The sequence below is a fragment of the Triticum aestivum genome, chromosome 3A (assembly GCF_018294505.1).
Source record: "Triticum aestivum cultivar Chinese Spring chromosome 3A, IWGSC CS RefSeq v2.1, whole genome shotgun sequence".
NCBI classification, from domain to species: Eukaryota; Viridiplantae; Streptophyta; class Magnoliopsida; order Poales; family Poaceae; genus Triticum; species Triticum aestivum.
In genome coordinates this window covers 623,112,317-623,127,770 of record NC_057800.1, presented here as the reverse complement: position 1 = coordinate 623,127,770, position 15,454 = coordinate 623,112,317, and the positions used below count along the sequence as shown (strand labels likewise).

General features: G+C 44.7%; 1 protein-coding gene across 3 annotated transcripts; it reads right to left on the bottom strand.

Moving 5' to 3' along the window:
• Window positions 1-9,125: 9,125 nt before the first annotated feature.
• On the bottom strand, window positions 9,126-12,864 carry LOC123062667 (bZIP transcription factor ABI5 homolog). Of its 3 annotated transcripts, none has more exons than XM_044486289.1 (6): window positions 12,703-12,843; window positions 12,548-12,622; window positions 9,979-11,016; window positions 9,794-9,865; window positions 9,639-9,695; window positions 9,126-9,512 (listed from the first exon to the last, which is right to left on the bottom strand). In XM_044486289.1, exons 3-6 carry the CDS (start codon window positions 10,930-10,932, stop codon window positions 9,420-9,422), a joined length of 1,176 nt encoding a protein of 391 aa, XP_044342224.1. In that variant the 5' UTR covers window positions 10,933-11,016; window positions 12,548-12,622; window positions 12,703-12,843; the 3' UTR covers window positions 9,126-9,419. The 3 variants fall into 3 exon arrangements, with proteins under 3 accessions (XP_044342224.1, XP_044342226.1, XP_044342225.1); XM_044486291.1 differs by having other exon boundaries at window positions 9,666-9,695; window positions 12,703-12,842; XM_044486290.1 differs by lacking the exon at window positions 12,548-12,622 and having other exon boundaries at window positions 12,703-12,864.
• Window positions 12,865-15,454: the final 2,590 nt, after the last annotated feature.

The window sequence follows — 15,454 nt, the reverse complement described above, 5'->3', positions numbered from 1 at the left end:
CCAGTCGCCCGCGCCCTCCTTCCTTCTCTGGCCAAGCGGTGGTGGGGCTCCGGCGATTACCGCCGACGAACGGCGGCTCCCCGCGGGATTCTGAGGGCGGGGATGGATCCGCTGGTCCAGGGCGGTCCTCCCAGTGGTTGATAGGCTGGCGGGGGTGGAGGCGGTCACCGGCGGCGAGCTCCGCGGCGGACGGTGGTTTCGGGTGGATCGAGGTCTCGAGCTATGGTGGCTCCCGATCGAGCTAGAGAGGTGGGGCGGCTCCGCACGGTTGAGGGTAGTCGGACGGTGGTGCTGGAAGAACTGGGGAGGCCCTGCTCGCGACGTACGGCACCGGAGCGTGGCAGCGGCCGAACTGGCCGGAGACGAGGCAGACGGCCTCCCTCCGTTGATTGCTGGCTATGGGAGCACTAGGGAGATGGCCTGAGGTCGCCTGAGGGTTTGGACGAGCTCGGGGGCTCCTTTTATAGGTGGTCAAGGTCGGTTCCCGCGGCTGCGGATAAGAACGCCGGCGAACCGCCATTCTGTTGCTGGCAGGGCGACATGGCGGCGACGGGCGCTAGCGGACGGGCTCATGGATGAGCTCGAGCTGTTCCAGAGGGCAGCTGGCGGGCGGTTGTGGCTTGGGCGGCGCTGCCATGGCAGGGGCGTGTTGCGGACACCGGCGTGCCGCCAAGAGGGCTCTGACGGCGGTGATGTAGGGTGCCAGGGGCAGCTTGGAGGGTTCTGGCGAGCGGACGAGAATGGGGTGCGGCCCTGCGGGCGAGCAAAGGCAAGGGGCAAGACGTGGCAGCTCGGTTGCGTGCGTGTGCAAAACGTGCGCTCTGGGCGCACCCAGAGCACGCACGCTACATGCTCGATAGAAAGCCAGGGTGGCCTAGAGGGCTTGGGTGAGGCTGGCAATTAACATGACTAGGTTAGAGGTGGCTAGGAGATTAGCGGACATGGTTGTTAGGTCAGGGGATCATGTTCACAACGCAAACTAAAAACTAAGCCAAAACTGGCCATGCCCACAAGGTGCTCGACAGAATGCCATGGGCTTCTAGGCATCTCTTCTGGTGGCCCAAATCTTTAGGTTGGGATCTCTTTAGGTGCAAGTGATGATGGCAAGGCTATTTGGGCAAAACCAGAAACTTGTTAGTGCAAGTTTTGCAAATCTTCAGTTCTGGACAGAAAGTGAAGGGCATTATTGCATGGACAAAAAATACTCCAATGGGTCCAATCTCCTGGACTTAAGGGTTTGGTAGGCTGGTCTATAAGCAGGAGAAAAATCAAGGGTAATATGGCAAGATAAAACATGGTTGCAGTACAAAACACCAAACTGGACCAGAATGAAGATGAGGATGATTTGCTCAAATTTTTCAAAGAACACCAATGGGTTTTTGCATAAAGTTGAATTATAGACTACTACTAACATCCCCCAATTTTGGTGGAATTTTTAAAGAAATATTTAAATAGGTTGTAGTGCAAATGGAACTCTAAAACTTATGAAAAAAATCATTTTTTAAAGAAATAAAGCTCAGGAAAAATAATTGTAGAAATAACCCCACTGATAAAAAGAAATGGTCTTGGGAAGATATACAAGTCCAACAATATTTTTGAAAGGTTTCCACCTAGAAGGAAAAAACTCAAAAATTCAGAGGGACAAAGTGTTATGAAATTAAAAGATAAAACCAAAAAATAAAAGAAATTAATTTCCTGGGAAATTTTTAATTAATAAATCAAGGTCAAAATTTTGGGGTGTTACAATCCCGGTGACCAGCCATTTTCTCGTGAGTGAGGAGCGGAGTCCACTCCTCTTGAGAATAACCCGCCTAGCATGGAAGATACAGACAACCCTAGTTGACACATGATCTATTCGAGCATACAAAACAGAATTTCATTTGAAGGTTTAGAGTTTGGCACATACAAATTTACTTGGAACGACAGGTAGATACCGCATATAGGAAGGTATGGTGGACTCATATGGAATAACTTTTGGGGTTTATGGAATTGGATGCACAAGCAGTATTCCCGCTTAGTACAAGTGAAGGCTAGAAAGAGACTGGGAAGCGACCAGCTAGAGAGCGACAACAGTCATGAACATGCATTAAAATTAATCAGCACTGAATGCAAGCATGAGTAGGATATAATTCACCATGAACATAAATATCGTAGATGCTATGTTGATTTTGTTTCAACTACATGCGTGAACATGTGCCAAGTCAAGCCACTCGAATCGTTCGAAGGAGGATACCACCTATCATACCACATCACAACCATTTTAATAGCATGTTGGCACGCAAGGTAAACCATTATAAACTCCTAGCATATTAAGCATGGCATGAGCAACTATAATCTCTAATTGTCATTGCAAACATGTTTCATACATAATAGTCTGAATTAGGAACGATGAACTAAACATATTTAAAAAAACTAGAGAGTTTGAGTTCATACCAACTTCTCTCATCTCAATCAGTCCATCATATATCGTCATTATTGCCTTTCACTTGCACAACCGAATAGTGTGGATAATAATAATAATAGTGCACGTGCATTGGACTAAGCTGGAATCTGCAAGCATTCAATTCAAGGGAGAAGACAAGGTAATATGGGCTCATTGTTAGATCAACACTAATGCATATGAGAGCCACTCAACATTTTCATCATGGTCTTCTCCTCTTGGCCCCCCAAAGAAAAAGAAAAGAAACAAAACTATTTACACGGGAATGCTCCCAATCAACCAACATAAGAACGAGAAATCTTTTTTGGGTTTTCTTTTAGTTACTCCTACTACAGGCATGGAAAGTAAACTAGCTAAAAACTACAACTATTTTTTTGTTTTTCTTACGGTTTTTCAAACACAGAAGAAGAATGCTTAAAAAGAAAATAAACTAGCATGGATATTACAATGAAAAAGTATGAGCACCGACAACTGGCATGAGTATGTGAACATGAATGTAATGTCGGTGAGAAATACGTACTCCCCCAAGCTTAGGCTTTTGGCCTAAGTTGGTCTATGCCCACGGATCAAAGTTGTTATTATGGATAAAAACATCATAAATAACAGTAAGAAAACATAAGGCAAAAAGGACGTATCACTATGCAGAGTGTTTCCGCAGTAACAAGACAACCCTTAGCCGACGTCTCGGTGCCCGGTGGCGGTTGTGTTAGTGGAAACAAGGCAATCAGATATGCGGGCTTTATAACTTTCGCTTAGTCATAGGAGCTTCAAGTTGGGAGGCTAGTTACTAGCCCTAGGTTAGTGTTCAGCGTCAGCCGAGGTCAAGCCGTTAACACTTCGGCCAATGTTATGAACGGCCTGTCATTTATCACGAGTGACCTCCATCAATCTTATAGTTTAACACAATCATCGGATCACTGACCAGTTTATGCTTATTGTGACAGTCAGTTTTCGGCTTTCTCCACTGAGGCGCTTAACCGTGCGAGCTGGAAGCACAATCGCAGTGGTTCTCCCTTTCCACACCGAGCCAAACAAGCGAAACATAGGCGGCAAGCATAGGAGCCGGGCAATCCAACTGTTGACTGAAGACACAATTCAAAACGGATGCATATAAAGCAATGTCTGCGGACGCTTTGCCGAGTACTCCATGGGGTACCTTGGTTTTGGTGGGTTCGGCTGTAGTCTCAGCCCCCCGTTAATATCCCGAGTTGAATTAGAATGCAGGGCACCTCGGTCATGAGGATGTCCCGCTTCCTGAAAGAAAAACATACAAATAGCTAAAAAAGTAACATAAGCTCAAAAGACCAAAGAACTTATGTAAGAGCTTGACATCCGAACTAATCAAGTCATTTGGTGCAAATCCGAAAATTGGTCTTAAAATTTTTGTGCTTCTATGGTGCATTAATATGACACATCCGATCTCAAGACTTCAATCGGGCCAGCCTACGGCTGCAACCTCCTATCCCGAAGGCGGAGTACTTCTCATTAGGCCATTTTAGCAAACTAAAAGCGTCTTTGAGAGAGAAACTAGGATCGCCGACTATTGACCACACACTCGCATCGAAAAAGGAGTGATAGAAAAAGACTTGCAACGACTAAGAAGAAATAATTTATCATAAAATGGCTCATCTAAATTTAAGAGCCCCTAGTTAACTTGGGTAGAGAAATGTTTTTAAGAAATAACATTTTTAACAAACTAAGTTTCTTGTTTAACACAAATATAATGCTTGGTCAAACCGAACAAAAATTAAACATTAAAAAAATTGAGCATGAAAGCGACTTAGCTAGTTAATGTGCTCGGTGTAAATGATGCGGTCCGAGCTTACGGCGGGATGAGGTCCCAACCCCCAAGCTGGTCCCGAGGTGACGGAGTGAAGAGTTGTGCACTCCAAAGTGGCGATATAGCACGACCAATGCAGGCTGGCAATGTGAGGCTGAAGTCCCCGGTGTGGGTTAATGAAGTGATGACGAAGCCCCCGGTCCATCCGAGGTGACGTGGTACGTTGGTACGCTGAGGTGACAACACTGCCCGACCCAGATCATTTACTTGTGCACAGAAAATAGTGCAAGCCGGAGATAATAGTAATAATAATAAATTAAAAAAAATTGTTGCATAATTAATAATTTATGCAAAGTGAGTAATAAAAGAAATATGGCCCGTGTGCCGAACACCCGATGAGGTAGAGCTCTTTCAGCGATCCCGAAGTCCCCGAGGCAACAGAACATGTCGGTATGGCAATTCGACCCACAAGGTGATCACGCGGGCCGATTTATGCCGATTGGGACGATAATGTCGACTTGCCGAAGAGACCGCGTGACACAGTCGAAGTCGATTACCTACACATATAAAATAGAGCAGTCCAAAAAAATAATAATATAAATACATATAAAAAATCCTCGCATAATTAATTTACGCAAAATATTTTTTTAAAGAGATGTGGCCTGGCGTCGAAGCCAATGTTGATGCGGGGCATCGGTGTGACAAAGCCTGATTTCACAGGGCGATCCGAGTCCCTGATGAGGCGTTCACTGAACTGCGGATGGGAAACTGACCGAACCATCACACAACCATCGTTAATGCGGCAACCATTTGATAGTCGTGTGTATAGAAGATGGAACAAACCAGAGTAATAATTTCTCAAGAAAAATAAACCCAAGCAAGCAAAAATTACTAGGATTAATAGCTCCTGGTTTATTTGTTGTAGCAATACGAAGAGACACATGTGGGTGCTCATGGATTTGCATCTAGGAATAGTACTAGTACCAATGCGCTAGCTCCACGGTATCCTCGGGCTGAGCATCGCCGGGCGGACTGGATTTTCTTTTTCCTTGGGTTTGGCCCATGTATAGCAAATCTAGTTGGCTGCCTGCATTTGCACCTCATCTGGAACCCTTCGGCTAGGACGACGACATCAGCTTGAGGAGTCGGCGGCATGGCGCGGCCACTGTTAATGCCAGGATGCCGGATCGTTGAGATATGTCGGCCGCTGTAGTCTACATACAGAAAAGAAAGCACACCAGCAAAAAGGATATACTCTGGACAAATAATTCGTACAGAGTAATTAACTGGAACCATGGCACCTGATGATTCATCTGCTAACAGGTATAGAGGATTTGGAGCCGACAGCATCACGTAAGAACACATCAAGTCAAACCGGACTAGCACACGCGAAATGTACATGTAGAGACAACTACCCAAAAGTGTAGCCTCCCTCCAAGCATATGATTTAATATGGTAAATAACAAATTAGAGGAAGGAAAGATGTAATCTTCCCTGTACGCCTCTGCCGGTCAAAATCCATGTCGGCCAACCCACCTTTACGTAGCAAATACTCCAAAACTAGGCTGCCGCATGCTTCTTTGAACCCACCATGGCCATGCAGGTGTAGTTCGTCGTCATCGGTTAGGTCTGCTACTAGTAGCTCCATAACAGCTCGGATCTGTCGTATCGCGGATCGTCGGGCATGACCGCTAGAAGTTTTTTTGATTTTGATCTAGCACTGCGAACAAATAGTACGAGGCGACAACAATAATCTATAGAAATGATAATTTACATAGAACAGATCTGACTGAAAATATATCACCTGATCATCCCATCGGTCCATGGCTATCACCCAACAGGCTCTCAATGAAAGCACCAATGTCGGTGTCAAATATGGCATATCTCATAGTAGGGGTCCTAAGCTAGGCGTCTTGGAACGATGGTAACATGGACACAGGATTTTACCCAGGTTCGAGCTCTCTCGAAGAGATAATACCATACGTCCTGATTTTGATTGTATTCATATAGGGTGTAGTACAGAGTACATGTATCTACCACGCGATTGATCTAATGAATATGGGATTATCTATTGACTAGCCTGGCCTCGGTTTATATAACACACCGGAGGCCTAGGGTTTAGGAGAGTCCTTGTCCTGGTCGCCAAGTCCTTGTGGAATCTCCCTTGTATGCGGCATGGGTTGCCCGAACTGGCCCAATAGTGAACCGCCATGGGGGTCCTCGGCCTGACCCACTAGTCGGGAGACGACGTGGTGAGTATCCCCTTGTCCAGGACACCGTCAACTATACCACCCCACTCCGAAAAATAGGTAACTCTACTATCAACACCACAAATGTCATTGTAGTTGCACCAAACACATAAAATGGCCAGAATGCAAGTCTTGCTCATCCTCCTACCAGCACAACTATGGAAGCTGAATGGAAGGTCACCGTTCACCAGATGCAGTTGTTGCAGCGCCACGACATGGCATTACCCTTATTGGTGTTGACGTTCATCATAGACTATTCAATCATCTTCTCTAACAGATGTGAAAGAAATCATGACCACATGTGTTACCATCTACACACACACATTAACTATTTTAAGACTTTCCAATTAGGTTGTTGCAAGAAATTGGCAAATGGTGGTAAGTGTAGGAGGGTTTTTTTCCTAGAAAAGGAGGATCACCCTTGGACTCCAATGCACATAGCTCAAGAGTATGAGGATTGATGATCGCCGTCATAGTTGGCCAACCAAGGAGAACAACTAAAGGCTAGTCAGACTCTCAAGAAGCGAGCCATGATGGCGGGGATAGGATATCGACTTCCCAAGCATTGCAATGGGTGACTACCGTCAAGTCTCACGGGATCCCACGTAACCACTGATTTGAATAGCACAAATTTCACTAGATGTACACATTACTTAAATGCTTAAATTTCACTGATGTAGCGAAGTGTGCCTGCGTGAGTAATGTGTGTCAGCTCCACTTCTTCATAAGCAAGCAAAGGAGAAGACTCCTACACACACATCCGAAATGCACCACACACATAGCATCGCATCATATTAAAGCACGAGCGCGCATCAAAATATTGCTAATTTTCTTTTGTTCCATATGTCTGAAGTTTCTAACAAACCCATCATTAGCTATAAATAGTAAAAACTATGCAAGTTCACTTGCTTGACTAGATAAACACTGACATTTGGGTTGTTCTGGGTTTTAGGTATTACTAATAAATTGCTATACCACCCCCCTTCAAAAAGAAAAGGTAACTACTAAATTTTCGTTGTAGTTGCATCAAACACACAAAATGGCCAGAATGCAGTTCCTCCTCATCCTCCTACCAACACAACAATGGAAGCAAAATGGCGTGTCACCATTCTCTAGTAACAGCTGTCGCAATGCCGCAATAGGGCACCACCCTTCTTGGTGTTGACATTCTCCTTGGACTGTTCCATCATCTTCAACGTCGGGTGTAAAAAAATCACGACCACATGGTGTTACCATAAACATACACCCGTTTACTATTTTAAGACTTGACTATTGGGTTGTTGCAAGCAATTAGCAAATGACGGTAATTGCATGAGGGTTTTTTTCTTAGAAAAGGAGGATCACTCCTAGCCTCCGATGCACTATGTGACTAAACTCAACTCGTGTGTCATCTCCACTTCTTCAGAAGATAACAAAGGCAAAGACTCCAACATAAACCGGAAATGGACCACACACATAGCATCACATCATATTAAAGCGCGAGTACACAAGACACAGAGTATCTAGTCCCGACCTCATATGCTCTCTAATGAGCAGTAAAATCAAAAAAGAAAAAAATATGAATTATTCCAGGTTCAAACTTTGACAAATGTTTTCATGGTTGCAAATTTCATCCCGAAATAAAATTTGCGAAAGTCATGCCAAAAAATTGAATGTTATTTCGGGATGAAATTTACAAGCACTGAGAACATTTGTCAAAGTTTACACCCAAAAAAATTCAGAGTTTATTGACGTATTTTCATTTTGTTTAATTTACCGTTCATCCTGAGCTCAATTAAGCTCAGAAGTAGAAAGGGACTTTCGGAGTACACATCAACATATTGCTAAATTTTTTCCATTTGTTTGAAGTTTTTCTCACAAACCCATCATCACCTACAAATAGTAACAATAACACAAGTTCACTTGCTTGACTAGATAAACGCTGATATTTGGGTCTTTATGGATTTTAGGTACCACTAGTAAATTAATATATCATCCCTCTTTGCAAAGAAAACGTAACTGCTATCAGCACCACCATTTTTGTTGTAGTTGCATCAAACACACAAGACAACCAGATTCAAGGCTATGGAAGTTGAATGGTGGGTCACCATTCACCAGATGCAACTACCGTAGCAGGGCGTCACCCTTCTTGGCATTGATGTTCTCCTTTGACTATTCCATCTTCTTCACCATCTGTAAAAATATCTCGGCCATAGGGTATTACCATCAACACACACATTAACTGTTTTCAAACTTGGCAATTAGGTTCTTGCAAGCAATTCGCAAATGTTGGTAAGTGTAGGAGGATTTTTCTGAGAAAAAGAGGATCACCGTTGGCCTCTGATGCATAGCCGTAAGAGTATGAAGGTTGATGATTGACATCATGGTTGGCCAACTGGGAAGCGCAACTCAAGGCTATCCGGACCCTCAAGGAGTGAGCCACGATGGAGGGGAAAGGGAATCGACTACCCAAGCGTTGCGAACGGGGATCATCGTCAAGTCTCATGGGATCCCATGTGACCACTTATTTGAATAGCTCAAATTTCACTGGATTTAAAAACTATTTGAATGGCTCAAATTTCACCGATGCGAAAAAGTGTGCCTACGTGACTAAACTCAACTCGCGTGTCATATCCAAATCTTCAAAAAAGAACAAAGGCAATGACCCCATCAGAAATGGACCACACACATTGCATCACATCATATTAAAGTGCTATTACACATAAACATATTGCTAACTTTCTTTTGTTCCATTTTCCTGAAGTTTCTGACAAACCTATATACCTATAAACAGTAACAACAACATAAGTTCACTTGCTTGACCAGAAAAACACTGACATTTGGGTCCTTATGGGTTTTAGGTACTACTAGTAAATTACGATACCACCCCGCTCTAGAAAGGAAAGGTAACCATTATTCATTCTCATCCTCCTGCCAGCATGACTATGGAAGCTGAATGGTGGGTCACCTATCACCAGATGCAGCTAGCGCAGCGCCGCGACAGGGTGCCACCCTTCTTGGTGTTCACATTTTCCTTGGACTGCTCCATCATCTTCTCCACTAGCTGTAAGAAATAAAAGATCACAGCCACAAGGTGTTTTCATCAGCACACACACATTGACTATTTGAAGACCTAGCATTTAGATTGTCACAAGCAATTGGCAAGTGATGGCGAGTGTAGGAGAATTACCACATGATGGTGGGAAAATGTACATACCATTTGTTTCTTGGTCAGCAAAATCGTCTTCTGCAACAAAATGGTGGAACGGTTTAGTAACGGTAAGAACTGGAAATACTAAGAAAACTGAATTTTCTCATGGTTTTCATTGGTAAGCAACTTCGTACCTCCTCAGCTTTCAGACGAGCGTTCTCCTCCTTGAGGTGGTTTAGTTTGGCTTCAAGCTCCTTGGTATAAGCCTGTCCGGTTAAGAAAGACAGAGAGTGTAAGTGTCACCAACCTTGTTACCAGTTACCACCATTGCAGAAATGGCATTGCATAAAGCCAACAATTTTGGCAGCCAAGTAAGTACCTGCTTCCTGCCACACGATTGTGCGGCTGACTCATGGTTCTTGATCATGTGGTGGTGGCGGCGCTCGATGCTCCCCTCACAGGACTGATCCTCCGGAGCGCCGCGCTTCCGCGCGCCGCTGTTATCCATCATCGTTTTGTCGCCCATACAGTTCATCATGTCAACCTCCATCATGGTGCTCCTCCCGTCCGACGACCCTGGGCTCACGATACCCACCCCACCTTGAGGAGGTGGTGGTGGCGGCACCACGACTATCCCTGCATACCCGTTGGGGATGTACACCATGCCATCGCCCATCACCTGGAACATGTCGTTGGCCGGTGCAGGGTTCATCTGTCCATGGACCATGCCGACCGGCACAGGTGCTTGGCCGCCAGTGCCAGATCCTCGGACCACACCAACCTTGACAAGAAATTGTTCTAGCGTCATCTCTCCAAGCGTCCCCCGCTGTTCATTCGCCGCGACCCCACCACCATTCCCCGCCGGTGGTTCGACGGGAATCAATGGCGAGGGCCGCGCGGACTGAGGCTGGGAATGCACCAGGCGGGTCTCCCTGTTGATCTCAGCCCACACCTCCTCCACCATCTTCCGGCATAGCGGGGGAGGCAAGGAGAACGACTCCTGTCGGGCTTGGTTGCTTCCTCCTGCATCTTCGCCACCTCGGCCTCCATCAGCACCCACCACCGGAGCCACCTCCATGCCCACCAAGACACCACCGGTCGCCTCTTGGAACTCCTTGGCATTCCATATGTTGCTCATGAACTCGTCCATGTTCATGGACCCAAAGTTGTGCCCTGCCTCGCACATAGAGTATTGCAGCTCGTCCAATGTTGGCGCGAAGATGGAAGACTGCCGTGCCGGTGCAATCGTCTGCTCCTCACCTTCGAGAACGCGCGGGTGCGAGGTGACTTCTTCCTTGGAGAAATTCACGTCCTTGCTCATGTCCGACACCATCCTATCTCTCCTTGCCACTGTGGTCTCGTTCACCTACTCTTTCTTGTGGGTTCTGGTGTGTGGTCCAGTCTTGTGCCGCTCCCCCTATTTATAGCATGCAGCATGCAAGAGATAAGCATCAATTAAAGCATTAGATAGCTATTGAATTCATGTCATTGATGAAAAAGGTGGGCTATAGATAGATAGATACATTAGTAGATAGTTCGTCTCGTACTGGATAGATAGGGTACTGCCAAAGCGCCAAATGTGGCCACAAGTTAAGCCTGGTATATGAGACAAACTCGGGGGGTGTGCTGGTTCCATTCAATAGGTACCCGATGATGGTTGCCACTGAGACGCCTCAGTACCAACGACTGAGCATTATGCACGTTAGCGTGGGAGATAAGTATATGAGTAAACCGCGTGTGGCCGTTTGCCACTGCCTACTACTGCCAAGATCGTCGTTTCTAATTCGGGGGATGGATTAGTACAAGGAGTCTTACAGCACGATGCTCTTCAATTCATAGAGGTGACAAATGTGGTGTCATCAAAAATGGAAAAAATAGATAGGTGGCAAAAGGTAAAGTCATTCTACACGCAAAAAGAGTGAGACATGCATTTTTTGGAGAAAGTGAGACATGCATGTTAAAATGCATGTATACCTTTTAGTTTTTGTCCTGGAGCCCTGGATCATCTAGAGGGAATCTAGGCCCAGAATTTGTCGTGCACTAGTGGGCCTCTAAGGACCACAACTACACCAATATAGTTAAAACAATTGTGGCATATACTGATCTCATACCCTTTTTTGCGAGACATCTCATTCTGACTCTTGTGTGTTCTACAAAAATGTCATACTAACTCTTGCGTGTTCCAGAAAAATGTCATATTGTCCCTTCAAGGAGTGGAAAATCAACAAAAATTGGAGGATTAGAAAAACCGTAGGGGGTCTACAAGGGGGGTTCAGATAGAAATAATGGCTAGATGATACCAAGATGCATTTCTACCCGCCCTAGCACTTCCACCAACCACCGCACAAGCATGCATCATCTCGTGTCTCATGTTCCACTAACTCTACTAATTCACAAACACACCTTTACCAGACTAGAACCTGAAGAATGGGCCACTTTGCTTCCCAAATCGACAACCGTTTCATCATGCGGGGTCAGATCCTACATCCTCCCACCCCACCCCTCCCCGACCGAACCTTAGCCCCCAAAATCCTTGTCGTGGCGAGCACACATATGAAATCAATGAATCATAATAACAAAAAATTAAAGTGTGCTGGACCACCAAGGGTGGGAGGGGTCCATATGGAAATCATGGCTAGAGGATACCAAGATGCATGTCCACCCGCCCAAGCACTTCCCTGAACCACCGCACAAACATGCATCATCTTGTGTCTCTCGTTCCCCTAACTCTACTAATTAACAAACACATGTTTACAAAACTAGAACATGAAGACCGAGCCACTCTGCTTCCCAATCGACAACAATTTCATCATGCGGGGATAGATCCCGCATCCCCCCACCCCACCCCTCCCTGACCAAACCTTAGCCCTCGAAATCCTTGTCGAGGCGCGAGCATACAGATGAAATCAATGAATCATAATATCAAAAATTAAAGTGCGCCACACCACCTGACAGAAATTGAACTTGTATTCTCCCTTAAAACCACTTATATCCCAGATCGGCTTCGTAGATTTCGCAAAAATCTGTCATTAATACAACGCACATCAAACACGTCTAAGATTAGGATGACGAGGGAAAGAGTGGGTGGATCCATGATTCCTACCTCGTATGAGTGCGAGAGCGGACGGATTCCGGCGAAGGCGATGCGGCGGCGAGCCAAACCGGCTAAAAACTCGAGGGCGAGGAGATCTTGTGTGGGAAAGAGGAGAGAGAGTGCGTGTGGTGTAAATGCAGCTCACGACAAGCTTGGTTTTAATGGGGAAAAGGGTCGTGGTTCCCTAAAATAGTGAAACTGTGGACCCTAGTCCACCCACACCCCTATATCATCTCCTCCCTTCATTTTGTAACATATGGCTATCAATATGTCTCACCAAAAAGGATACAACACGGACGCTCTATGTCAGATCGCACTATATTGCCCACATGTGTGGTCAATGCAACATCATTGCATTAGGCTAGGAGATTTGTGAGGGAATTATTTTTTCTAAGAAAACCTATGCTTGTTGGCCTCTAGCTAAATATTGTCTAGGAATTTTCTTGATGGTTGACGTGTTTGCACTATTTGAATTCACCTAGAGAGTCAAGGACCCTATGGCCAGATTGAAACCTTTGTTTGAAATTTGGGAGAAACAGAATCAACCCTACAAGGTTTAGGGAATAAATCAGAATCCCAATATAGGTTGAAAATTAAAATATTTATTTGGGCATAAGGCTATTCTAAATAAGACCCAGATGATATTCAAGCGCTAATAAATTTTCCTAAATGATTGGAGTGGATTGGTTGGAATCAATTCAAAAATCAAATGGGGATTTTTATGAAAAGGGGCTTGCATTTATTTAGCAAGAGAGTGAATCCCATATATCCAAATAATAGGCTTGACCTTCTGCCAAATTTTCCATTGGATTTCAAACATATTTGGGTTTAAACCAAATTGAAATTGAAGATGGAAAATAAAGTGCAGAAAACGTATGCTCAAAACAGCCAAATAAAATGTTGGCATAAATATTCATATTTGAAATTAGGGAAAGTTTTATTTGGATAGAAAAATCAAATCAAATTCAAATGAAAAGGCAAAGACAAAACAAAAAACAAAAAATGGAAAAATAAAAATGCCCAGCCGAGCAAGCTAGCCAGGCTAGCCCAGTTAAGCCAGCCACAACCCAACCCCACGCACACCCTCTCTCTCTCTCCCTAAGTTGCTGACCAGTGGGTCCCACTAGTCAGGGTCACCCCCAACCTCCAACCGCCCACGCATGCACACCGACCACAATCTCCACCTCTCGCACATACCGTCCATGCCAGCTCCTACCTCTATGTCCATTAAATAGCCCCAGACACTCTCACCACTTCCCCTATGCATCCCCCTCACAACGCCACCAGGCTCCTCGCCGGTGAACCCCCGAGCTCCGCCACTGACCTAGAAACTCCAGTGTCGATTCCGGCGAGTACAGTCACCCCGAGACCAACCACCACCACCACTCGACTGCCCGCACAACGGTGGACCCCTGGACATCTTTCGTGGCGACATGAACTTCCTCTATGCCCGACTTCAATGAAGCCCGAGCCTCGCCGCCGTTATGACCTCAACTTCAGCGACACTGTGAGTGTCTTGCCCCACGACCTTCTCCATCGTGTTCACCTTGATCACGTGCATCGTCTAATCCATTTGGTTCATCATTAGGCACTCAATCCCGAGCACTGCTTCATCACCCGAAGCCCCGCCAACGCAACCGAACTTCAGTGAGCTCGCCCCACGAGTCTCCGTCACCCTCGAGGCCAGCCGATGCCACCTTCGATCTCCTCGAGCAACGCCGAGCATGTCTGTGCCCTCTGCTACCCTGGAAACCCCTCCATATCTCACAACTCCCGAGCATAGTGCCCCCATGCACGTGTTTTCTAGCGACTCTTCGGAGAGATTGTGGTGAACCACCGAAACCCTAACCACTAGATCTAATTTGGACTGTTAGATTTTGATCGCACGCACCATAGCAGTCCACTTAAACCGAATCGGTATCAGCCAATACGAAACTGCCACGCCACCCGACTTATCCAAAACATTATCCACTCGAATTTCTCCTAAATTGAATTAAATGGTAGATTTTCAAAAAAAACCCTAGAACTTCAAACAGTCACAACTTTTTATCTGTAAATCCAAATTGACAAATTCTTTTGCAATATCATCCTCAATAAATACACTTTCACGTAGTCCATTAATATTTAATTAAAATTCAATCAACATGAATTCAAATTTCAATTGGGTGTAACTTGCAATTTATAAATCCAAATGAATTGATTATTTTTGTAGAATGAACCTAGTGAAATATAGTTTGAAGTTAGCCATTGTAGTTCAATTTTAAAATAATTTAATATTGACATTAAACATATTTTAGAAGAAGCTATACTTCAAACAATATTTGAACCTAAAGAGCTTATTAGGATAATTAAGTTGTAACTAAGTTTAGAAACTTAAAATGAACTTTAGCAAATGTTTTGGGGTTATTATTGAATTTAGGGATTTTAATTAATTTGAACCAACTTCAAACTAGATTGTTTATAACTTTGAAGCCTTAGGGTTAAATCTAATAGAATTTTGCAATACTAGTACAAATGCCTGTGCGTTGCAACGGGCCAAAAATAGCAAAATCTGCTTTCTGCGTGCCGTTGCACAACATTTCTTATATGCAATTCTAACTATCTCTTTTCGGAGTTTGAAGTGTGGATGCGAAGAAGCCACCTTAACATCCGTCATGTGATAAAAGAGTAGTTGTGCATGGAATAATTTGCCAATCGTCTTTTTACATTTCGAGAGAACATGAATATTTAACTTTTAAAAAGTAACATTTTTTATTTTTTA